Here is a 24,833-nt window from a genome sequence, read left to right as displayed (position 1 = left end):
ACCACCTTATTCCTACTCAAGTTGTAACAAATAATCCTCATGGCTGACTGTTGCCAAAGGTCTGGTGTTGATCTTTCTTCCCTTTTGTTTCTTTAAACACTCCTATTAGATTAAGTTTAACCAGCAGAAAGGTGTGACCTCCACCAGAGTGCTCTGGCTCTTGTAGAAGTGACTTTGATGAGCTGTCAAGCCATGAACTGCATTTTATTTAATTTTAATTTTTAAATGTTTATTTATTATATTGAGAGAGAGAGAGAGAGACAGAGAGACAGAGAGAGAGAGAGACAGAGAGAGAGACAGAGAGAGGGAGACACAGAATCCAAAGCAGGCTCCAGGCTCCGAGCTGTCAGCACAGAGCCTGATGCAGGGCTCAAACTCACACTGTGAAATCATGACTTGAGCCAAAGTCTGACACCCAACCAACTGAGCCACCCATGTGCCTCCTATTTTCATTTTTTAAAGTTTATTTATTTTGAGAGAGTGAGAGTGATAGCACATGATTGGGGGAGGGCAGAGAGAGAGAGAAAGAGTCCCAAGTAGGCTTTGTGCTGCCAGCATGGAGCCCAAGGTGGGGCTCAATTCCATAAACAAGGAGATTATTACTTGAGCCGAAATCAAGAGTGGGATACTTAACAGACGAAGCCACCCAGGCTCCCCATAACTTGCATTTTACAGTGTTACCACAACAGCTGAATAAAGCTAACCACTGTATTTGTGGTAGGAATATCACCTCACACATCATTCACAGCACTACTCCAACCACTACTAGTAAGGGTAGAGGTTTCAAGCTATCTTAGGAAGCTTATCTGAGTAACAAGTTTGCTCTGATGTGATGGACAACATAAATCTCAAAATATTCGATGCCTCTCTTCTTAGTTGCTAGAGTCAGACTCTCAGAGCCAGACTGGTGGCCCCCTCAGGCACCTGTGCCTAGATGCCATGTTGTACAGGCATTCTGCGAACTGACCCTACCCTGGCTTGTCTTGTTTTTCTCTTCTGCTTTTAGTCCCTTCTACTTAATTTTCTCATTTATTATATTCTTAGTTGCTATTATTAATCTTTGTAAGCCACCTTATGTCCTTTTTCTTGAAGTAAAGAAGAATCATAAAGGCTACACATAAACAAATGAGGAACAGATCTTGGCTCTCCACAGATTTGGAAACTTCAAAGCCTCCCTTGGACAGATCAAAATGAGATAAACAAGCAGTTGCAGACTTGTGATTTGGTTCTTTGGTTATGAAGATGGCACGTGTGTTGATGTCACCTGAGCAAGTGGTTAAAGTTGTTTTTACAATATGGGAGCCAGTTTGTTCTGATCCTGCCACAACCTCTCAGTGAAGAGCTGCTGAAGTGAGCCATAGTAACACACAAGCTGGCTGGGGCCGAATGGGTAACAACATAGTCTCCTTTCTAATCTAAAGGCTCTTACACTGCACCAGAGTAAACATGGCTAAATACAGCTCATCCACCATTCAAGGATATGGAATCTTTAAAAAAAATTTTTTTTCAATGTTTGTTTATTTTTGAGAGACAGAGAGAGGGACAGAGTGTGAGCAGGGGAGGGGCAGAGAGGGAGACACAGAATCTGAAGTAGGCTCCAGGCTCTGAGCTGTCAGTAAAGAGCTCAATGCAAGGCTTGAACTCATAAACCATGAGTTCATGACCTGAGCTGAAGTCAGACACTTAACAGGCTGAGGCACCTAGGTGCCCCAGATATGGAATCTTCTAGGAAAAAAAGTACAGGATTATAATCTGTATGTATGGAATTATTTTTACCTAAAAAAGTACTGCATCATAGATTATTCTAATCAGAACCCCACATTAGCTCTGTCAGGTAAGTGAGGCAAATGTTTTCTTTATTTTCTTTTCAGACTCTCAAGTAGGTTCATTGCCTTGTCAGTGGCCACATAGTAATTTAAGGGAAAATCATGGCACATATTGGGCACTGTCTATGGGTGTCAAGTATTTGCTTGGCTGGGTGATTGACATATTTCAACTCATTTGATTTCACAGTGTGACTACCGACTTTATTATTATTATTCCTATTTTATAGATAAGCAAATTGAGGCTCAGAGAAGTAAACTGTTCCATGGCACACAGCTGGAAAATGGTAGAGCTTAGAATCAAGCCCAGGTCAGTCTGACTCCATGCTCTTTCCATGAGTCCATCTGACTCCATGCCTTACCACTTCCCAGCTTCCGGTACCTGGGAGAGTATTCCAGCAGTTGGAGATGTAATGGGATGCACAGTTTAGAGTGTGCAGGGAGGGATGGAGCAAAAGATACCTCACCTGTCCTGCCACCAGCAGCCCTTGCTTCAATATTCTTAAAAATTTCCAGAGAGGAAACTTGGCTGCTTTTTTCTACTTACTGAATGTTTTGACTGAATTTGAATCTTGTTCTCATGACATTCTGGTAGATTTGGGGCTCTGGGTCTATCTTTTATATATGTCACATTTCCCAGTATAAAGACCCAGAGGTAACATCTATGTTTAGGAATTAATATCCTGTAGCTGCAGTGACATGTCCCAGAGGCTGAGGGGGTAGGTAAAAGAGGCCACAGGGCTTGGGGAAAGAACACTGGATCAGAAAGAGTAAGACCAGGGGTGCCTGGGTGACTCAGTTGGCTAAGTGTCCAACTTCGGCTTAGGTCATGAATTCTTGTTTCATGAGTTTGAGCACCACATTGGGTTCTGTGCTGACAGCCCAGGGCCTGGAGCCTGTTTCGGATTCTGTGTCTCCCTCTCTCTGCCCCATCCACTGCTCACACTCTGTCTCTCTCTTTCTCAAAAATAAATAAAGATTAAAGAAAATTTAGAAAGAGTAGGCCTAGATTCTGGTCTTGCTCTGCCACCAAAACAAGCATTCAGACCATAGTCTTAATAAATATTGGTTTAACAAATTAGTGAATGTTATATGACCTTGAATAATAACCCAACTTTGAACATGGGAGCAGATTAGGTGATCTCCCAAGTCTGTTCATCTGACTCTAAGCAAGGATGTGCTGCATTGCCAGCCCCCCCCCCCCCAAAAAAATCTACTAACAATTCAGAATGAGAAATGAAACAGAGCAGAATTCTGATTTGCTCTTGAACAGCTCCACTCACTTTCAACCTGGGTGACCTCCTGGAAGAGGTGAGAGGGGACCCCACTGACTGTGGGAGACCTCCAGAAAACAGGCCAGAAGCTGGTGCAGGATCAAGTCAGGTTCTGTGGCAAGTACCTCAAATCGTCTCCTGGACAAAGAAACTCTGTTCAAAGACACTCGGAATGAAAGGACCCATTTTGAATAAACCGCACAGCACACATGCCCACTCCCTTAAATAAGACTGTCCTCTACAACCTTCACAGTGGCTGTACTGTGAGGTGTTCAAGCATTTGGGCATTCTATTCACCCATTTCAACTTCTGCCAACATTTCAACTTGGGGAAGACCAACCACTTGCAGGACAAGGGCACGATTCCTTGCAACTAACACTAGGATTCTGAACAAACACCTGTGGTGCCTTCTATAATGCCGGGCCGTGTCCTGAGCCTTTCACTCATACGGACTCATTAGTCATCACCACTGCCCTGGGGGGCATGTCCTGTCATCACCATCCCCATCTGACCGATGAGAAAACCATGGCGGACACACGTCAATATCCTGCCCAAGTTCACTCGAGAAGTGCAAAGCCAGGACTGTACTCTATGTCTGGCTCTTGGCATGCTGCCTCTAAGGATTCGAAATAAGCTGGCTGAGACATCTACATACACCAAGTGAGGGATGTTGTCTTAGGCTTTTTCAAGTGGCCATTTTCCCTTCTTTTTATCTTCCCTTCCTTACCCACCTTTTCCTCACAGAATACAGAGAACCAATGAGAAAGCTAGACTGGCCAGAGAGGCCACACTTACTTTATACTACTAAAGTTAAACCACCTGACCTACCCATTCAGAGATTTCCCGGAAGATTAACTTCCTAAGTGAAGCTCTTCCCTTGGGCTCCCAGGCTGACTTTGGATCAGTAGGCAGCCCTATGGCTAAGCACCACCTGAGGACATATGTGCTAAGTGGCCTTGATGCCTGTGGCCCAAGGAATGAAAGTTTGAAACAGAGCTGCGAGAAGGCTTGATGAAGAATTCTGGTCCTTCCTCTTCTATGGGTGCTATTCAGCGTAATCATGCTCCTTCTTGTCTCCATGCTGCGGTTTTCCCTGGGAAGGAAGGGCCACCGGGGTTTTCTTGGGTATCATATAGAGAAGCCAGAATGACATCCGGAGGACCTATGACTCTGTAAGGTTAGTGTAAAAAGGCAAGTTCAGGTGTAACTCCAAATCCCTTCTACCATCCTTTAGAAGCCTTACATGAGACTCTTACATGGGGGAGGGGGGTCTTATGAAAACAACCCATCAATGAAGCAGTTTATTAACACAGTATCTACAGAGAGGGCCACTCCAGCACATCTGGGATAGTACAGAAGACGCTAAATTGCATCCTACGTGGAAAGGCTACAGGAACCAGCAACAGCGGGGGAAGAACATCATCATTGCCACAGACATTCCTGGGGCTGAAGGGGAGGCTCGTTTAGTTTTTTTCTGGCATTACTTGTGTTAATATTATTGCAAGAATATACGAGGACTTGAATCAATAACAGGATGAATCTTCTAACATTAGGAGCTGCTCAAAAATAGTACATCCTTCCTTAAGCCTTTAAACATATAAGCAGAGATCAGATGTTCAACAGGTTAAATGACTGAGGAATATTGTCAAAGGGATTCTTCCTTCAAGAGAAGGATTGGCTGAGATCACTTTTTAAGGTCCCGTATATTCTCCATCCTCTATGATTCTACAAAACTGCTCACTGAAGAGAACATAAGGGAAATGAAAACAATTTAATCTAAAAGTCATGTGAAATTATACTGTCTGCAACTATTGCTGTCAAAGTTCCATGGTTAGGGACGACCAAGAATACTGATTGTAAAATACAGAGATGCAGGCCAGATGTAGTAAAAGAGGTTCCACAAAGACCCTAGATACTGGAAGGCAGGTCTGTAATGCCCATTCCATGCTGGCACTGACAAGCCCTCCCTGACATCCACTAAGGTGCTCTAGGTACACTGAGGGTTAGGAACTAATGCCGGCTATTTTCTAGTATGAAATACTACAAGTATAAAATATTGGCATATGGGGGCCCCTGGGTGTCTCAGTCAGTTAGGCTTCTGACTTAAGCTCAGGTCGTGATCTCAAGGTTTATGAGTTTGAGCCCTGTGTTGGGTTCTGTGCCAAGAGTGTGAAGCCTGCCCAGGATTCTCTTTCTCCCCGCCTCCCTCCCTGGTCTTCCCCCTCCCTCACTTGTTATCTCTCTCTGTCTCAAAATAAATAAATAAAATTTAAAAAATAACAATAAAAAATAAAACAGGGGCACCTGGGTGTTGGTTCAGTGATCAACTTTGGCCCAGGTCATAATCTCAAGTTTGTGGGTTCAAGCCCCACGTCAGGCTCTTGTGCTGACAGCTCAGAGCCTGGAGCCTGCTTCAGATCCTGTGTCTCCCTCTCTCCCTGCCCCTCCACTGCTCATGTTCTGTCTCTCTCCCCACCCTCAAAAGTAAATAAAACATTAAAAATTTAAAAAAATAGTAAAATACTGACATATCTTTCCCATTTTTTGGAAATATAAAAGACCTGGAAAATAGGATTTAAAATATTAGTAACATTTTAAGCTGCCATCCAGGAATTTCAGCCCCAATTCTTCACCCTACTAGCAAACCCCTCCCATCCCAGTGTGCAGGGGACCAAGCAGCCCAGTGGGTAAGTCAGAGCAAGGAGCTCTTCCAGGAACCACTGAGAAGCAGTGTCACATATAGCCATGCAGACCACATGGCCTCCTGAAGCACCAGCGTGATATATGCACGTGTGTGGCCACAGATCACTGTCAGAGGCCCATGGGCAGGCCCTGCCTGGGACAATGGGCATTCATTTTGCCATCCTGGCTCCCAGCTGATTCATAATCTCTGTTCAGTAATCGCAATAAAAGAACAAAGGCCCAGCTAGGAAGCGTTCAGTCTTCGTGCTGATGCTAACGACATTCAGGGATAAAGGGCTGTGCTGCCTCCCAACCGGAGGTCGCTCGCAAGACACGTTAGGACGCCTACGGTTAATGACTAAGTGAATTAAAGGCCATTTCTCAGCAGTGCCAATGAATTAACACCCCAGGCCCTGAATGGGGGAGTTATTCTTGCGTATGGTGCTTTCTTCCAGTCGAGGGCCTGGGAGTATGGTCCGGTGGGTGGGAATGTGCACTTGTGAAAAGCCACACTGATTTCCCTGTCTCCCGCTTCTGCGCGCTCAGCTTGCTCAGGCTGCCTTTGACCGCGAGCACCCTGAAAAGATGAATCAGGGTAGCAACGGCAAGGCAGATCATGGGAAACAAAGATTTTTCCCTCCCTCTGCAACTCTCTTCTTGAACTTACTTAGGTACTTACTCAGTGCCAGGTACTGTTCTAAGTGCTTTCTGTCTATTAACTCATTCAATCCTTGAAATTATCACTCTCCCCTTTCATAAACCGACAACTTGAAGCAGAAAGAAGTCACGTCCCTCCCAAGATCACAAAGCTGGTAAGTGGCAGAGCTGGCTTCAAACCCAGGCCATTGATTACAGTACCTTTGACTGCTTTGGTCCTCCCTTCTCAGTGAAAGAGTTCACTCCTAAGGTACAATGTCCCTGATGCCCAGAAGCTTACTACTGAGACACGACAAGAGTGCTATCTTCTTATGGGTTTGTTTTAGGTACCGATGGGACATCAGATTTGATGTGGCCACTTGGTGGCAATGATGGGACCATCATTACACAGTGTTGGAAATGTCAGCAAGAAATACTGATAAGGGAATATATCGAAAAGCAGAATTTCTCCAGGGAAGGTTCCTGGAGGCTTGGCTGGTAAGAGACTTCTGTAGGCAGCAGTTAATCCTACTGAGGTGTATCCAGAAGCATGGAGAATGGGCCGCCTCGCTGGCGAGGCCAGGACTGCTGGCTAAGTCACCAGCAGACAGCAATACACAAGGAGAGTGGTGCTTTCAGAAAGGGATGGAAAAGTCCACGTGTTACAGTAAATAGAGAAGGTACCTCAGAGAATTAAGGAAGGCAGACAAAACGGGAAATGCTATCTATCTCTATGGAAAACCCTAACAATAACTTTGAAATCATCCATTCTAAAATAATAGTAAAACCATCACTAATAAAGTCAATCTTTCTTGTGTCGGGATTGTGTCAAACCTTCTACATACATGATTCCCTTTACTTCTCACAACAATCCTGCAAAGTAAATATTATATTTTAAAGTTTACTTAAGAGAGTGAGAGAGCGAGCATGTGCACACACATGAGTGGGGTGGGGCAGAGAGAAAGGAGAGAGAAAGAGGATTCCAAGAAGGCTCTGCACTGTCGGTGCAGAGCCAGATGCAGGGCTCGAACTCATGAAAGGTCAAATCATGACCTGAGTGCAGGTCAAGAGTCAGATGCTTAAGGACTATGCCACTCAGGTGCCCTAGTAAATGGTACTTTGTGTATATAAAGAAGCTGAGGCTCACAGAGGGTAAGTAATTTGCTCAAGGCCACATAGCTTGAGTTACACCTTCGTTTCTACAGCTTCAAAGCTGGTATACTTTGCCTCTGTACTAAGGTGCTATCCAGTGATTTAAAAACTTATTGACATTTTTTTTCTCCTAATGATGTGAATGAATTCCTACTAGCATAACACATATTCTTCTCAAGACATGAATAAAAGCTTACCTGTTGGTACATTTATTTTAATAAATTCAAGAGGATTTTATTACTGCACATAAAAGCATTTAAACTTTTAGAAATTATACCTCTGACTTCAGCCAAAGGCACCCACTTCAGTAATAGCTACTATTTATTGAGTTGTGCTCTAAGTGTTAGTCACCTTCTCAGGTTTTCCAGGAACTAACTCATTTAATCCTCATGACAGTCCTGGAAGATAAATGCTACCATTCTTTCCGGTTTTACAAATGAGAAAACTGAGGCACAGTTAAGTTAAAAACGTACATTTAACAAGGAAGGTGACTGACTGTTAGAACAGAATCTCCCCCTAGTACTCTGTTGCCCATGGGGATTTTCGGAGCTTTCGTGTGTTGTCCTGCACATACTGGCCTTTAAAGTCACGCACACCTTCCCCTGTCCCCTGCCCCATCCCCTTTGCTTTGGTTTAAGAGCATCTGGGAGAACTACATAGGTTCCAGAATAACCTCGCATGCCAGTGGCTTCTCTGGGCTCAGGCTGCAGCTTCTCTGAGACTGGCCTGCTTACCCCGAGTGAAAGCAAACGGTAAGAGAGAATGTGAGCAAAAGCTGAGCATAAATGGGGCGCTGGGGTGGCTCAATCGGTTAAGCATCCAAGTTTTGATTTTGGCTCCGGTCACGATCTCATGGTTCATGAGTCCGAGCCCCACATTGGGCTCTGAGCTGACAGTGTGGAGCCTGCTTGGGATTCTCTCTCTCCCTCTCTCTCTGCCTCCTCTTCCTGCTTGCACACACACTCTCTCAAAAATAAATAAATAAACATTAAAAAAAGAAGCTGACCACAAATGGATGAACACAAAATTATGAAGAGTTTTCTAAACAGAAGCACAAGGTAGGGCTCAATAGCAATATTTAAACTAGACTGTCAGGCTCTTCAAAAGAGAGATCTGTCCAGCTTTGGGCAGTTAGTTGACAAAGGTCTTTCACGTCCACCTTCCTGGTTAATTCCCAGTATGACACAGGTAGGGAGACAAGTATGGTTGGGGGCCTCTGTCAGAGCCCAGGCATGAAAGCCAGGGTGGGAACACTCAAAGAACAGCCAGGGCATGCAGGAGGCACATGGCAGCGCTCAGACCCAAATTGGTGTTTTCGCACCCCAAATTCAGGTCTCACTTGCAGAGCAGATTTCTTCCCTTTCTCCCAAACAAGAAATAAATGTACTGATCTTACTTGAACTCTGAGCAGCATTCTGCAGAGCAGGCCCCTTTTTAACTTGTTCATTGTGCTCCAATACTTGGTTTTCTTTACAATAACAGCAAATTTTACTGGGGTTCCTTCAACACCTCTATCAGTCTTTGCTGGCTTCTCCTCTTCCGTTCAGGCCTGTGCTCTTCTTTCTTCTCTGTGTATACTTCTGGTACCATAAGCCCACGGTACCCCTTGTTCCCCAACTCACCCTCTCTTCCCGGGGTCTCTCCACATAATCCAACTGCATCCTTGGCATCGCCACTGGCCACCTCACAGGCACCTTCAATTCACTGTGTTGCAAACTGATCTTATCCTCTTGGTCCCAAACCTGGTCCTCCAGCCCGATGCCCCAGGCCCCGCTGGGAACCATCTATGACATCTACGCAGCCACCACATTCAAATACATATTCTGCATGTTCTACACACCACACCTCTTTCCAGTGTGTCCATCATCCTCAAGCCCCTTCCACCACCACTCACAGAAACACCACCCTCTCTGACCGGGACTAACTAAGCTCTCCAATCCACTCTTGCTTCTTCCAATCACTCAACCTTGCAGCAGCCAGTTTCCTTTTAGAAATGCTGACCCGATTGCATTCCCTTGGTTAACATATGTCAATGGTTTCCTACGAGTTTCAGGATACAATTTATAAATCTTTAACATGGCCAGTAAAGCCCTCTCTAAGAGTGTGCCTAGGCCTCCCTGCCTGGCACCTCTGCATGCCTCTCCCTCCCATGGCACCTCTGCATGCCTCTCCATCCCAAGTCCTTCAGCTGAATCCCAGCAGGCCTTCCAGCCAGGCTGGGCTGCCGTCCCCACCCCACACCTCTCTGGTTCATTCCTTAGCCTGCCATTCCCCTCCACGACAGCAGTTGGCAATGGTAATGAATGGGTATTTAGGTGGCTCTCTGCCCCATGCCTGTTTCCCTCAGAGATCTGGTGAGCACCAGGGCAGACTGTATTCCTGGGGCTCAGCAGAGCAGAGGTATGAATTCACGAAATTTGTTGAATGCCTGCCTGTTGGAATAGGAAAAATGTTTCAGTTCTACTGTACCCTTTCAAGAAAAGCAGTTGAGGCTAATGTCCTTGAAAGCCCAACCACTCACATTAAAAAGCTAGAGGCTTATAGGGAATTCTACATCGAGACTGTTAGGCTCTCATTTTTGATATTAGTGCTCCACTCTTACTGGCCAATAAGATACTGGTGGTATTTCTTAAAAAAAATTTTTTTTTCAGGCAATAGAACCAAGTAGCATAGTGTCTTTCAACTAGAACTGATTGTTTCTATAACTGGCGGATGTTATGAAGGTCTTGAAGGGCACTTAATAAGATGTAGGTGACTTAAAAAAACTTAACACAATTCTCTGAAGAATAAAACCTACCACCATTGAACAATTTGGTGCCTGTGGGGTCAATTTGATTATTCCTGTGACTTAAAGATATTTTTCTCCAAATGAAGGCATAGAATGCTCTGAGCAAGTTGAAGACAAAATTTATAAATCACTAAAACCATTCCAAAACTCTTGGGCACAATAAAGTATCATCACAAATCTTCTGGCCAAGGTTAGTCTGAAAAGAGGATCAGAGTAAGTGCCTTAGCACCTTAAGGTCATGATTCTTAGACCCTAACTCTGTGATGGAGAATAAAACAAGAGTGATTTTGTGTTGGCCAAGTGATAGAAAGAAATGAACTAAAAAAAATAAAGTAGGCTTTCTTTGTCCTTTTCTTACTATTGATGGACTCATTTACCTTAGCTAGGTTCAATCAATTTCCTGGAACTTAGTTATAAATTATACTTTATCACCAGTCAAAAGCTGAAAGTCTAGTACCCAACATTTCATTGATCCAAAGTCATGCCCTTTTCATGAGGCTGATAAATGACTACATGCAGTGTACAAAGTCCTTCTAAGAATATACAGATAATGATATAGAACCTATTCAAATCCACATGGTTAGCCATAAATAGCAAAGGACACACAGGGCTTCTTAGAAACTAAAACTATGGTAGGAGGTGACATCTGAGATCCCCGGGGAATATAAAGGGTACAACCTAGCCAGCCCTGCGTCACCAGAGGTCATCTTTATTTGAGAATGGAAATGCATTTCCCAGGAGGCCTACGTAAGTCCACCTGATGCACAATGAGGCTAAATCTGCAAGTCTAACTATGGGCTTGCGCTGCCTCTAAATAGTCCAAGCTCCTACTCAGGACACCAGAAACACAAATCGTCACCATGGGCCAGGGTGGCAGACGTGGATGGGGACACAGCAAAAGTAAGATGTTGGAGAAGGGTCCCTGGTGGCAAAGACAGTTATTTCTTAGAAGTTTAGAATTTATAGCCAGCTAGGTAGTTAGTATTTCTTTTTCTTTGTATTGAGGAACAGGTGCAACATGAAGGATCAAAAGATAAAGCTGGTATAATCTCTTCATGCCCTGGGGTCACAGCATTCCTGCTTCTGAGGAGAAGCCAGGGCGCATGCACATAGGTGCGTAAAGCAAAGTGTCCTTGGGCACGCTGTTGTTGCCTCTGGGACTTGGCGGGTATGTCCCATGGACGCATATGCCCCACTGAGTCTGAACTCCAACCCGCCTACAAGACAGAGGCTTTGGAAAATGGCACACAAGAAGAACATGAAGAGGCCTCGGCCGTAGCTCTGATGGGGAGCAAGAGAGCCAGAACTGTCTCAAAGAAGAGCACCTACTGGGTGCAGCATTAACATCCCTGCCTCCCCTCCCCTTGCTCAAAAATCCTTAGGTTCTCAGAGTAAAAGGCCACAGGAGCATCGGCAGAAAAACACACATGGCTTATCAGTGGAGAGACAGAATGGATGCAGCGACAGCTCTTGGGCTCTGGAGTCCGATCCCCTGGGCTTGAAAGCCGTTTTTCCCCCTAAGCTGTGTGACCTGTAGCAAGTTATTATCCTGTCTGAAATTTAGCTGCATTCCCTTTAGACTGGGGGTTATTGTGAGGGTTAAATGAGACAATTCACGTAGAGTGCAGATCAGAGTACCTGTCATGTGGTAAACACTTTGGAAAGTGTTAGAAATTATTTTAGCTACTTGATGAAAAAAAAAAACCATATAAATCATACCAGGCAAGAAGGGAAGAAAATATAGATAAAAACAAAGCAAAATAATACAATGTGTACTCTGATAAGACTTTGTATTAACTGAGCATCTAGGCTCAAGGGCCAAAAGTTGTTATGTTAAAATATTTTTAAAAAGGAAGGAAGGATATATATGTGTCTGTGCATGCACAGGCATGTATGCATTTTTTAGTATTTTAACTGTTTTAGGGGAGGACAGTGGAGATTTTCTAGGGTTTACACAGTAAGCATCTTTCGCTTGAAATTAGGAGTAATAAATCATTAGGCAAGGAGCCCGGTAACTAAGGCATACGGGCCAGGTAACCAGAGCGTGATGCTCCCGGGAGGCAGTGCCCTTCGGAAATGCTCTTGGAAGGAGTAAATCACAAGAAGGGAAGCAGGGAAGGAGGGATGTGGGGGCAGAGCCCTGCAGGGTACTGCTTAGGTGAGGGGAGAGGTGTGACCAGAGTCTCCACGAGTAAACGTGGGGTCCAGTCCACAGAGGCATTTGGTTCTCAGGAGAACTGAACTGACAGACTGGCGGAGAAGGCCTGGCTCTGGACTGGGGGCCAGAATGAGAGGACCCAACTGGCCTGGCCGGGCTGAAGATGACATCAGGGCTTAGCTGCGAGGGATTTCAACTGGTGCCCAGGAGAGTAACCAGAAGGAGCACAGGCAGCTGGACAGTTGTGCTCTGTGCTTCGGTTCTGAGAGCCGATTCATTCACACCCCTGCCTCCCCTCCCCCCCGCCTCTGCCTGCTCCTTCTAAGGTCTCCTGCCCAGGGCACCACAGGGTCTCCATCCACTACAATGTCGTTTTTAGAATAGAAGGTGGTGAACTTCTTCCTGCAGGAAGCATTCTTCACACCCACAATAAGACAGACTTACAAAGTCAACTGGGAAGGTGCTTCACATGCCCGCTGCCGCTTGCAGAAGCCTGCAAGGTTCAATTGTGAGGGTCGCTGTTCAAGGCTTCGACGGCTTATCTACATTTATCTTCTCGGGGCTTGTGTGGACACTGAGATCAGATAGACCTGGGTGTGAACACTGTGCACTTGGTGGCCCTGTGACAGGGGCCAATTATTTCAATCTCTTCCTGAACTTCAGTTTCCTCTTGGTTAAATGGGGATTATATGCATTCGGCACGAGAGGCGATGGATATCCGCAGAGAGATAATGATAGGAGATGAGATCCTGGATATAAGCAGAGACCCTCAGCCAGGAGCTGGCACACAGAAGTCACTTAATGATTGCAACTGTTGGGCATTATTGTGGCTGGTCTGCGTATGAACATTCCAGGGACATATGAGATTGACAGGATTTTTCTGCAAAAGGAAACAGAGGCTCTCACCGGTTTGAACAAGGGAGGCTGTGCGTGGATGTGCCAATTAAAAAGCCATCTGCTCCTGGTGCCTGCAATCCACCACCCTTGAACTGGCGTAGCCACCTGACACAGCAAGTGAAATGCTGTAAACCGTTAACGAGGAGCAAGATGGCGTTGGGGAAAACTGTAAAATTGCTGCCCCATTAGTGTGCAGTTGGTCAACCTTTCATCTGCTATCGGACTCTCCCAATAGCTACGCTCTCAGTTTACTGTCTAGAGGCTTTGATTTATCTGACAAAGGAAGGCGTCTTAACAAACATCTGTTAGACCACGAGGGTGCGAGCCTTGACCAGGACGAGCCACGCAGGAAGGCGTGGCTGCCGGTATGCTTTCCCAACCAGAAGACAGCAGTGCATGCTGGTGAAGGCGAGTGTGGCCAGCAAACTGGAGGAGGGGCCTTGGATACTAAAGCGTGTGCGAAAGGACTTGTGTCCAGAGGGGTGACAAGGCAGTATCAACAGGAGGACCCTGCTTTTCCATCCCTGACGTTTCACTTGCCTGCCTAGTCATTGTGGTCTTGTTAACACCTATACTGTACCTCTCAATACGGACTCGTTTATTCCTATAATAGTTCATTCATTCCATGAGTATTCATGAGCCATCTACCATGTACAAGGCACGGTTCTAGGCACTAGAGATACATAATGGAGAGATGCGTCGGGGACAAAAGAGACAGAATCTCCTGTCCTTGAGAACCCACATTCCAGTGTAAGACACACGAAAGTACATAGAGAGTACGTGTGGAGGTGGTAAGAGCTGTGTGAAAATAATAAAGCAGGGAAGGGCAACAGGACATGCTAGAGGGAGGGAGTGCAAATTTAAGTAAGGTGGTCAACGAGGCTGCACTGAGGAGGTGATATCTGAATAAGACCCGAAGAGGCTGAGGTCTTTACCTGCCTTCCTGACGTGACCCCACCAAGGTCACTTCTCACCAAGGTCACGCCCCGGCCCCCTGCCAAGCAAGGGAAGTCCTGGCTGGTCAGAGCATTCAGGTCTCATCTTCCTTCACAAGTCAAGGTGTGTGCTCCCAGTGGGCCACGGCCCCACCCGAGGACAGGACACCCAGGAAGCAACCAAGAGGCGCGGGCTTCCACCGTGGCCCGGCAGGTCCTCACCTCCTCCAGCCGCCGCCGCTGCTCCTTCTGCTCCTCTATGCGCTTCTGGCGCTCGGCCAGCAGCTGCCGCTTGTGTTCCTCGTTCTCCCGCTGCTGCTGTTCCAGCTGCTGCCGCCTCAGGGCCTCCGAACGCTCCTTGTTGGCCAGCTGGAGCCTCAGGAAGTCCCGCCGCAGTGTGGACTCCCCGGGTAGGTTCAGAATGGAGCTGTGGGCAGGAGGGAGAGATCAAAATCCTGCGTGCGGCAAGGGTCATCACTACCCGGGTCCTGGAGGAGGGGCACAGCTGGCAAACAACTCACTGGTATGCAGGAAAGGGACCCACATGTGGCGGCACGGGCCCTTAGACCCTCTGTCAATTACAGAACTCATCCCCAGGGAAACTGAGTCAAGGTAACCAACCAAGCGTTCAGCCTCCTTTTTAGTGTGGCTAAACATACACTGCTGTCTCCATTCCTGGATGGACATGGCATCGCCTCTCTCCAGCACTGTTTACACTGCTCCCTCACCCTTGTGCCATGCAACGATCTGCTTCTAAAGGTTTTAGTAAGTGTGCAAGCCCTAGGCCCTGGGTCAGCTGACTGTCATGGTTAAGAAAGACACAAGAAAAGCCAGCAAAGGAAACGAACAACTGGGAGCAGTAAGGGAACCTATTCTACAAAGCTGAGTACATCACCCTCCCCTCCCTCTCCCTTCTCCTCCGTGACCCCTTGCACCAAACCCCAGGAGGCAAAGGGCAGCCTGCTGATGTGAAGACATGATGAGCCAGGGAGGGAGAACATTTGAGTCAAGGTCAACACAGAGTAGAATAGGAACCCAAGCCTGCCAAAGGCTGAGAGTTCAGGGCTTGTCTCACTGCACCAGGATTAAAGAGAAGTGACATGGTCTGGTTCTGGAGCAGATGGTGTAGCTAGAACTTCAACCCAGCTAACTGATTCCTGGGTTCCATTTAAGCACTGTGGGCCTCAGTTTCCTCATCTGTAAATCAGTGGTTATGCATCATGTGCATGTTATGCATGTGTGTGTGTGTGTGCGCGTGTGCATGTGCATGTAACAGTAAGAAAAAGAAGACAGAAAACCTAAAGCAACTCCACCTACAGCCTGGTCTAGAGCTGCCCTATTCACATCTAAGTGCATGTGAATAACTCAAAGTTAAGCTTTTTGGTTGCACACAGCAGCCTAACAGGGAGGTGGGGAAGGCTCTTATTTGTTCATGCAGACGTAACTCTTTTCATCTTTCTGGCAACTTCCACTTGCAATAAACCCATTAAATAACTCTTGAGCCCCTTCTAGGTAGCTGACATTGTGATAGGTTCTAGTGGACACAGCAGTCGCTCAACAAATGTTCTCTCTATCTTCTTGTGGGGGAGAGAGACAGACACATAATCAGACAGACAAATGATTACAAATAAGTTCACGTAGGAGCAGGCTCCATATAAGACAAAAGATATAATGGTTTGAGACTGGCAGTAGCAGGAGGCTGGGGTGAGAATGAAGGGTTCTGCTCTAGACGGGGGTGACCAGGGAAGACCTTCCTGAGAAGGTGCTAGATGAGCCAAGACTCAAATGATGATGAGTCAGTTCCATGAAGGCATAGGGGAAGAACCTTTCAGGCAGAAAGAAAAGCAAATGGAGAGGCCTGTGGAAGGAACAGGTGGGCATCTTTGAGGAGTTGAACCCCGTGGGACTTCACGGAGCAGCCTGAAGGAGAGAGGTGGTCTGAGAAGAGGCCAGAGAGACTGGGCAGACCCGGGAAGGCATGAGGCATGGAAACCAGCACAGAAGGGTACAGTCAGCAGAGTGACGTGATGGGGTCTGGCTGCTGAGTGGACTACTGTCTGCGGGGCGTGGGACGGGGGGCAAGCAGGGCCACCAGCTGGGCTGGCACTACAGTGGTTCTGTGGGGGAGGGGCGGTAGGGGTGGAGGCGGAGAGAAGCACTTGCGGGGGGAGAGTTACTGAAGCCTGTTGATGGATCTGGTGTGCGGAGTGAGCGATGACTTGCAGGTTTTGGCTGGCACCTGGACAGTGGCGGTGACGCAAACTGGGGTGGTGAATGGCGGGGAAAGGGGGGCGGGTTTTGTGGCAGTTGACGAGGTGATCATTCTGTTTTGGAGAGCGGTTAGCCTGCCATGTGACTGCCATCAATGCCAAAAATGACAAAAAAGGCTTCGTTCATGATGTCCCACAGCCAGTGATTGGATTCTACTAACAAAGCTCCTCTAAAACTTACAGCCTTTGAGGAGGACTCTAAACCAAATGCCAAGCGACAGTGCTTATCCACACAGGCCACAAGTTCCGTGCAGAGGCGGCAGGACTTGGGGGAGCCTGGTCTCACCATGCACGCGAGGCTGCACTGTTAATATTATCTGATGTTGAATCAGTGTCGGGCGATTTGAGCAGTATTAGTGGCTCAGTCATAAACTTGGTGTGTGACCTGTTGCCAGCTTTAGGCTCTCACCTCATTTTGAAAATGAGGTGACCACTGTCCCTTTCTACTTTTCAGGATTTCATGAGGATTAATTACATGTGTCCATAAAGTAGGACTTGGAACATAATCTTCAGTGTGATGTAGTGACACACTACACTTAAAGAAGCGTTAAGGCATGGCTAGGTTGGCCTGCTAAGTGACTCAGTTTAGCAAATACTAGTTAAAACAGGGCTTCTCAGTTCTCTAGAGAGTAATCGAATGGCTGACATGACATCTGGATGCACAACCTCTGTGCTTTGCCTTTCCACGTCACTACTCGACAGACATTATCTCCATGCAGCTAAACTGGGGGCAGCCAACGTGTAACGTATCAGATGGAAGAAAAAGTCTCCTCCGGTCTTTGACCTTGAAAATTCCTGTAGCAGGTGACGAGAAAAACTGGATGGCCCTATAAGTCCCTGCTTCTTCCTGTAGTTTAGCAATAATCCAGCTTGGAATATCTGAGTTAACTCAAAAAAATAAATAAATAAATAAAAGCCACTGGCTCGTTCTAACAGCAGTAGCTGGACGGCCTCTTTCCTGGGCAGGCAGCTCGCCCCTGGATCATTGCAGTCCTCTCCTTGGATGCCTAGAGGATGGAGCCCCATATGCCCCAGTGAGCCGCCTTCTTTTGCATTTTCCCCCAATAAATCTCCCTTCGCACCACCATGGATGTGTGTCTGGGCCCCTCGACTTGCCAAAGTGCTGCCAGCTGAATTCTCTCATGGAACTGAAGTTCCAGCAATGTGATAAACTAACCTTAATTATTTATAAACATACTGGAAGAAAGTCGGAATCAATGTCAAGTGAAATTCAAAATGCAGGGATGGTAATGATAAAGCAGCATTGATTCTAGAGTCCAAAGTGTGACAACTGAAGTGGGCAAGAACGTTTCTATATTGGGTTCCCCTCTAGAGTATGATTTGATTTCCTAGAAATCATGTCCTCTCGGATTAGGCTGTGGTGAAAATACCAAGACCTGTGACTAGGGCAGTGGCTGCCCAAATGGGCTTCTGGAAGATATGATGTAATGAACTGAATAACTCAAATCCAGAAATACCACTTAGGTCTCCTGAAAGTTGCAGTTTTAGGCACTTTATGTCTTGTATTACTCAGATAATTGCCTCCTACCCATTCTACACACTACATACGTGAGGAAACAAAGTCTTAGAATAGAGACCATAAATCTTAGGGGACAAGATAAAGAATATGCTGATTTCCACATTTTTGTAAGACTGCCCCGGGTAAATATTCCCGAATTAATGAGTTTGTTCATGGGCAATAAATTAAATGAGACCACCTTGCTGGATTCTTAAAAATGAACCTATAAATCAAAAGAAAGTGAGTTTCACACAAGCACAATTCAGAATGTGAAAATAACACTTAGCTTTTGCTCTCCTACCTGGGCTCTCCTGAGTCATTCTCCTCCTCTTCTTCCTCACTTCCGCTGTACTCATACTCTGTCTCATCTAAAGAGAGACTCACAGAATGTTAGTGCACAAAATGATGCCACGGCTCAGTCAATCCCACCTCCCCCCATGTTTTATACGTAGGTAATCTGAGGCCCAAAGAGCTGTCATTGAGGATGACCTGGGACAGGCTCTAAGCCTCCTGACCTGTGATCTAACAGTTCCCATCAGCTGGATTAAGAGCATGCAATTAACATCCAAGACTGTCCCAAGTGCCTCTAATGGCTGGTGTTCACATGAAAGTCAAGACAAAGAATTGAAAAAAATAACTTTTCAGTTTATGTTAAGTCCCCATTATAGGACCACCTAAACCAAGTATTTTTTGCCCACTATCAACTTACTAACCATCTTTTAAAGTAGTTTTATTATGATTTACATGGACCCACAAATTGTCTTTAGATATCTTGATAAACACCAGAACAAAACTTGACAATGTGTGCTATTAAAAATACAGAGTTGGGGTGCCTGGGTGGCTTAGTTATTTGGGTATCTGAGTCTTGATTTCAGCTCAGGTCATGATTCCAGGGCTGTGGGACCAGGCCCTTCTCTCCCTCTGTCCCTCTTCCGCTCATACAATGTGTGCTCTTTCTCCCCCCCCCCCCCCCCGCTCCCCCAAACAAAAGAAAAAAGAGTTAAATGGACCATTGGGGATATTTTTTAAATTGGCCATTAGGGACATTCATTTAATTCAGTAATATGTTAAACAAGTTAACATGTAATAATAAATAAGATTGAGTCTGCTTTGAAGGAGATCAGAATCTAATGGGCAAGATAGACAAGTAGGTAATCAGATCCTTCATGATTATGAATAAATTAATCTTTATTGGGTATCTCCCATGCTGTCACCCTGCTGGATACTTTACCTCTGTTCTCTCATTTATTCTCATAACAATCCTTTAGCATACTTTCAAGTGAAGACACGATCACAAGAGGTTAAGTGACCAAACCAATGACTTATTAATAAAAGGTCAATCTGAGATTCAAATTTAGAATTCAGTCCAAAACTTTCCCAACCCTAAAACTCATGTTCTTTCCAACATATCACATGCTAAAGAAAAGTGCATACAAAGAGCAATGAGATACAGAGAAAGAAGCAAAGTCCATTGGTCATAATGAGAGAGTGGGCGGCAAAGTCTTTGAGGAGCGAATGAGCTGGGCCTTGGAATTGCTGGTGGCCCCATTCCAGGCAGATGGTAGCTAATAGTGATGGGAAAAGGGCATTCTAAGCAACACAACCATGTGGGGAAGGCTGACAGTATTACAGAGCATGGCGTGTTCACAATGAGTCGTGAGCGGCTAGCTGTCAGGTGTGAGAAGAGCAGAATGAGTAGGGCCAGCAGGTCTGATACTGGACTCTCTGATCCTTATATAAGAGTCCTTGCTGAAGACTTTTTTGCGGGCATTGGGACATCCTGGAGGAGCTTTTACTTGTAAGCAAGGCAGGGTGTCACATTACTGTTGTCCTTTCATAGCTGTGAGTTAGTAATTACAACTTTGAAAGCATCTGTGCGCCCCTAAACAGGAACTAAAACTGATATTTGGTTGGGTTACCACCAAGAGGCAGCACACATGATAAGAAATAAACCCTTTGCCTTCCATACTCTTCAGCCATTAAAGGGCTAATGAAAAGGAGCCCAACGCATGATGTTTTCAAGTGTATTTTTTTTAAATCATAAGTTAACTTGAAGTATTTAGATATGTATGAAGATTACAGGCTACTTATTTTTTTAGTATTATGTCCCCAAAATGTAAAGAACCTTCATATAGTGTTTCAATATTCTACACGAAAAATGTACTCTTTTCCAAACTTCCCTGAAATAAATTAACAGAAGAGTTGAAAGTAATCTGCAGAAATTTTATCTAGCAAAGGAAATTCTAGCAAGGAAAGAAACACAAAATTAATCCAATTGTTTCTGCTCTCTAAGGGAAAACCTGCATCTGTCAGGTCCTTCAACTATAATACTTTACCAAAATCTGGTCTTATTGTTTTATATTACTGGCATAAATTAACATATGTCAACATATCTTAAGAAAAAAAAAATATCGGGTTAAAAAATCACAAATCAATTCTCATTAAAATTGTTTGTACCAAAGGCTGGTCTTAGGGCCACTAAGAGAGTCTAAAAGTATTAGAGAAAGCAAATAAAATAATTTGATGAAACTGAGCAAATGAAATGATACTTGATTTGATTAATACACTTTCTGGGGAGCAGACAAAAATGAAAGCTTCTAATGGCTTTGAGCCTAAACAGAATTAGGTTTCTTAAATTACTGTGTAACTATGGAGCATACCTTCTACCAGGAATCTTACTCTTCTACTCTGCAGAGAAGGGGCACATTAAAAATAGTCTTATTTTGAGGCACCTGGGTGGCTCAGTCGGTTAAGCCTCCAGCTTCGGCTCAGGTCAGATCTCATGGTCGTGGGTTCCAGCCCCGCATCAGGCTCTGTGCTGTCAGCTAGCTCGGAGCCTGGAGCCTGCTTCCGGTTCTGTGTCTCCCTCTCTCTCTGACCCTCCCCCTCTCATACTCTGTCTCTCTCTGTATCAAAAATAAATAAAACATTAAAAAAAATTTTAAAAATAGTCTTATTTTGGGGCACCTGTGGCTCAGTTGGTTAAGTATCAGACTCTTGATTTTGGCTTAGATCATGATTCCAGGACTGTGGGATTGAGCCCCGTATCAGGCTCTATGCTGAGCAAGGAGCCTGCAAGAGATTCTCTCTCTCTCTCTCTCTCTCTCTCTCTCTCTCTCTCTCTCTCCCTCTGCCCTGCTGTCCTTCTCCCCATTTTTCTAAAATAAAAAAAATATATAGTCTTATTTTCATAGAATGGGGAGTTTCGAGTCACATTCTAGAGTTTGTGTCCTCCAAATGTGAAAACAATCCAGGGCACAAGCTTTACCCATTCTACTCACAGGCCAAAGGCAAAGAGGTCATGAGTTCTCAGCAAGTGATTCAGAATAGACTGAAAAATTGTAGGTCAATAAAGAACTGTCTATATAAGAATAGCTAATATTTACTGAGTCTATCCAAATGCCAGAAATTGTATTAAACATTTTAATGTATTATCTCATTTCATCTTTGCAACGTCAGGCAATACTAATTACTAGTATATCCCCTCTCCTGTTTTAAAGACGAGAACACTGGGATGAAATTCACATAACTCTTCAGGGGTTAGAGCTAGAATCTGAACTCAGTCTGAGTCTGGAAATAGAAAAATAAATTTCCCTTTTAGAGAAGTTGGCCTTTAATGGTTGCATGTCTGACACACCTCTCTAAAATGTTCCCATTATAGTTTTAAGTTCATGGAGTGGAAGACCCCTGTTAATAAATAATAGTTGAAAAATCAATCCTGGAGCTTTTTGACCTTTTTACCTATTTCTCTCATGCCTGGTTCCTGTAGCTTGGGCCGCCCTCCCAGCTTCCTGGGTTCTGATAAATACCTCATTCCTTTCTACCCACTGACAACTGGAGATGGGCCTCCTTTTTTATTGTTTGGTTTTGTTCAGATTTTTATTTATTTGTTTTTCAGTGCTATAATAATTTTGTGTTCAATTGAAATAGGCAATGAAGCTTTATTTCCTATTCAGTGCTTGAAGTAAAAATAGTTTGATCCCCAAACATTCAACAATGTATCTTTGCTCTAAATTGAAGTACAGTTGACATACAATATTTCACTAGTTTCAGGTGATGGGCTTCCTTTTTGGCTTCACCTCATCACCTCGTATTCTTGAGTCTAACCTGATCACACATTTCCCTGAGTCCCTGAGGCTGGGAGCCAAGGAGGAGGTCTTCCCTTGAGCTTTCCCTGAGGATTTCCCCTCCTGCCTTGGCCTCATGCTGCTCCTATCACTACACAGTCTCGACTCCTGCAATGCTTACCACCCACCCCACATACCTGCTTGTACCTTGCCACATTACGGGTGGTAACCCCAGAGGCAAAGATGGGACATTCAAATAAAAGGACCACACCCTCAGTCCTGTGGGCCCCACCACCCTCCAATGCTCCATGTGGCTTGAAAGAACAGAGGACAATGGTGTTGAGGACAGGAAAGAGGAAAAGCACATTGCCACATGTCTCCCACCCTTGGTGCCTGGTCTTTCCATTTATTCTCCATCCCTGCTGGCTCAGTGCTCACTTCACCAGCCCTCTGCTGGCTCTTCATCATCAGCCCTCCCCTTTCCTCCACTGACCCTCCTGCCTCCACTCAGGGAGGACTCACTCTGTTTGTCCTCTGGATCTTTCCCTTTCCTCACCATGCCTCAACCTTTCCTGCTCCCCACCCGACCACGCACAAAACCTGCCCCAGATCATATGCATTTTCTCCTTAGTCAGGATGCTAGTTAGGGAAGACCAAGTCTCTATTCAAACAACCTGGATGCCGTCCCAGAACCCCAAGTTTGAACTCATGTCCTTTTCATCAATGCCATGAAAAGACAGTGTGGTAGAATAGCTACAGCCATAAGAGATAAGGTTTCTGAACCTACAATATAAAGAAGTACATGAAATGATCCTCCAGCTCAAAATTCAGTGTTCCAAATAGCAAGTCTGGCAACTCTGTGACTATAAGAAAATTCATTCCGACATCTGAGCTAAATTCTAAATGAGCCTCAGAGCATAAAAACTTAAATGCTGAAGACTGCCAGTATACAAAAATGTCAACTAACTGTTTTCTTTTTTTTAGGTTGTGTTCTGTAGATTTTTAGTCTTCAAAACATGAATATTCATTTGAACTAAGAAAATCACTTGTCATATTAAACCACTTCATAGTATTACTCAACACGACTCTTTGTTAGTGCCTGGAAGAGGTAATATTCCTGACAGTTCTATCCTTTCATGAAGATTCCATTTCACAGGCTCAATCCATTGATGCCTACAGCAGTGAACTCAGAGGCAGGCCTTCACACTAAGAAATAATGCCGGCCCATCTGAAACCCCCACGGCCACCTCCAAATATATCAAGAGCTCATGACTCACTCTGTCCTTTGTTTCCTCGGCTGAAATACAAATGTGCTTCTAACCTTTCTCTCCTCGCTTCTTCTTTGTTCTGTCAATATGGTCCTTGAGTTGAATGCGGACCTGTCGTTCATTAGGTTGGTCTCGTATGAATGGATGCTTCATCAACTGTTCTGTTGCTGGTCGCTGGCTGTGATTCTTTACCAAGCAGCTCTCAATAAATGACTGGAATTTTTTTGACCTGCCAAACAAAAGAGATGAACCCACAGATAAAAAGACCATCCAAAGAAAATGCAAAATTCTATTTCTCCAAAATGCTAGAGTAAAAAAAAAAAGAAGAAAATAGGTTTAATTAGCCAACATAGAAACCAACCAATCACAAAGTCGGTCTAGACCTTTATTAGGCACAATGGGGTTCAAAAGCATCATCACCATCAACACACAATTCAGGCAACGTATGGGAGTTACATGCATGAAAGCATTTTTGCACAGTTTACATATAATATCACACAGGAGACCAAACGGAAGCAGAGAAGACAAAGACCTTGGTGAAAATCATATCTGAAGATCTATGGTAATGAGGGAACCACAGCTGAGCTTTAAAGAGTGAAGAGGAAAACCAGGGGTGGCTGGGTGGCTCAGTCGGTTAAGTGTCCGGCTTCGGCTCAGGTCACAGTCCATGGGTTCAAGTCCAGCATCAGGCTCTGTGCTGATGGCCCGGAGCCTGGAGCCTGCTTTGGATTCTGTGTTTCCCTCTCTCTCTCTGTCCCTCCCCCACTCTCTCTCTCTCTCTCTCTCTCTCTCTCAAAAATAAATAAACATTAAAAAAAAAAGAATGAAGAGGAAATCACTTTCAGGAGAGAGTTCAGGGAGGCAAGAAATAGTGAAAACCTAAGTACTGGGCTGAGCACACTGTATGTCAGGGGACACTGAGATAAGTTGTGTAAATGATGCAGAATTTGCAAGCTGGAGGAAACATAAAATCAAGGTTGGATAGGTAAGGAGGAGTACATTTTGTAGAAATGAGAAAGATTCTTACACGGTAAAGTAAGCTTGGTTAGACAAAGTTTTTTAAATGGTAATTTCAAAATTACTTTTGAACTTTGCTCTCCAGTTAATAAGAACAGGGTGTATGTTTATGTTTGCTATCAACTCAAGGACTTGGAAACTTAGGAACTAAGTTCATATCCAGACATGGATTTATCTCCCTCTAGACAGGCACTATTTCCTCAAAGATAAACCCTGTGCCTCACACAAGGGAGGGGAGACATGGTGGGAGATACCATAGCAAGGAGTAGGGCAGCAAGTCCACAATGTGGGAGAAATTAACGGTAGACTTCAGCTATGATTCATGAGTTGGGCATGCATATTCTTGC

General features: G+C 44.9%; 1 protein-coding gene across 6 annotated transcripts in view; it reads right to left on the bottom strand.

The window, feature by feature from the left end:
* Positions 1 to 24,833, bottom strand: part of TNIK (TRAF2 and NCK interacting kinase) — a 374,995-nt gene that overhangs the window by 76,799 nt on the left and 273,363 nt on the right. For all 6 annotated transcript variants that reach the window (XM_029939880.1, XM_029939882.1, XM_029939881.1 and 3 more), the window contains 3 exons: positions 23,523 to 23,698; positions 18,436 to 18,502; positions 14,568 to 14,772 (listed from right to left, as the gene is read on the bottom strand). In XM_029939880.1, coding sequence (XP_029795740.1) covers positions 14,568 to 14,772; positions 18,436 to 18,502; positions 23,523 to 23,698 — 448 coding nt within the window. The remainder of the gene's footprint in view (positions 1 to 14,567; positions 14,773 to 18,435; positions 18,503 to 23,522; positions 23,699 to 24,833) is intronic.

This window comes from Suricata suricatta, chromosome 5, assembly GCF_006229205.1.
Source record: "Suricata suricatta isolate VVHF042 chromosome 5, meerkat_22Aug2017_6uvM2_HiC, whole genome shotgun sequence".
NCBI classification, from domain to species: Eukaryota; Metazoa; Chordata; class Mammalia; order Carnivora; family Herpestidae; genus Suricata; species Suricata suricatta.
This window is presented reverse-complemented; position numbering and strand designations above follow the sequence as displayed.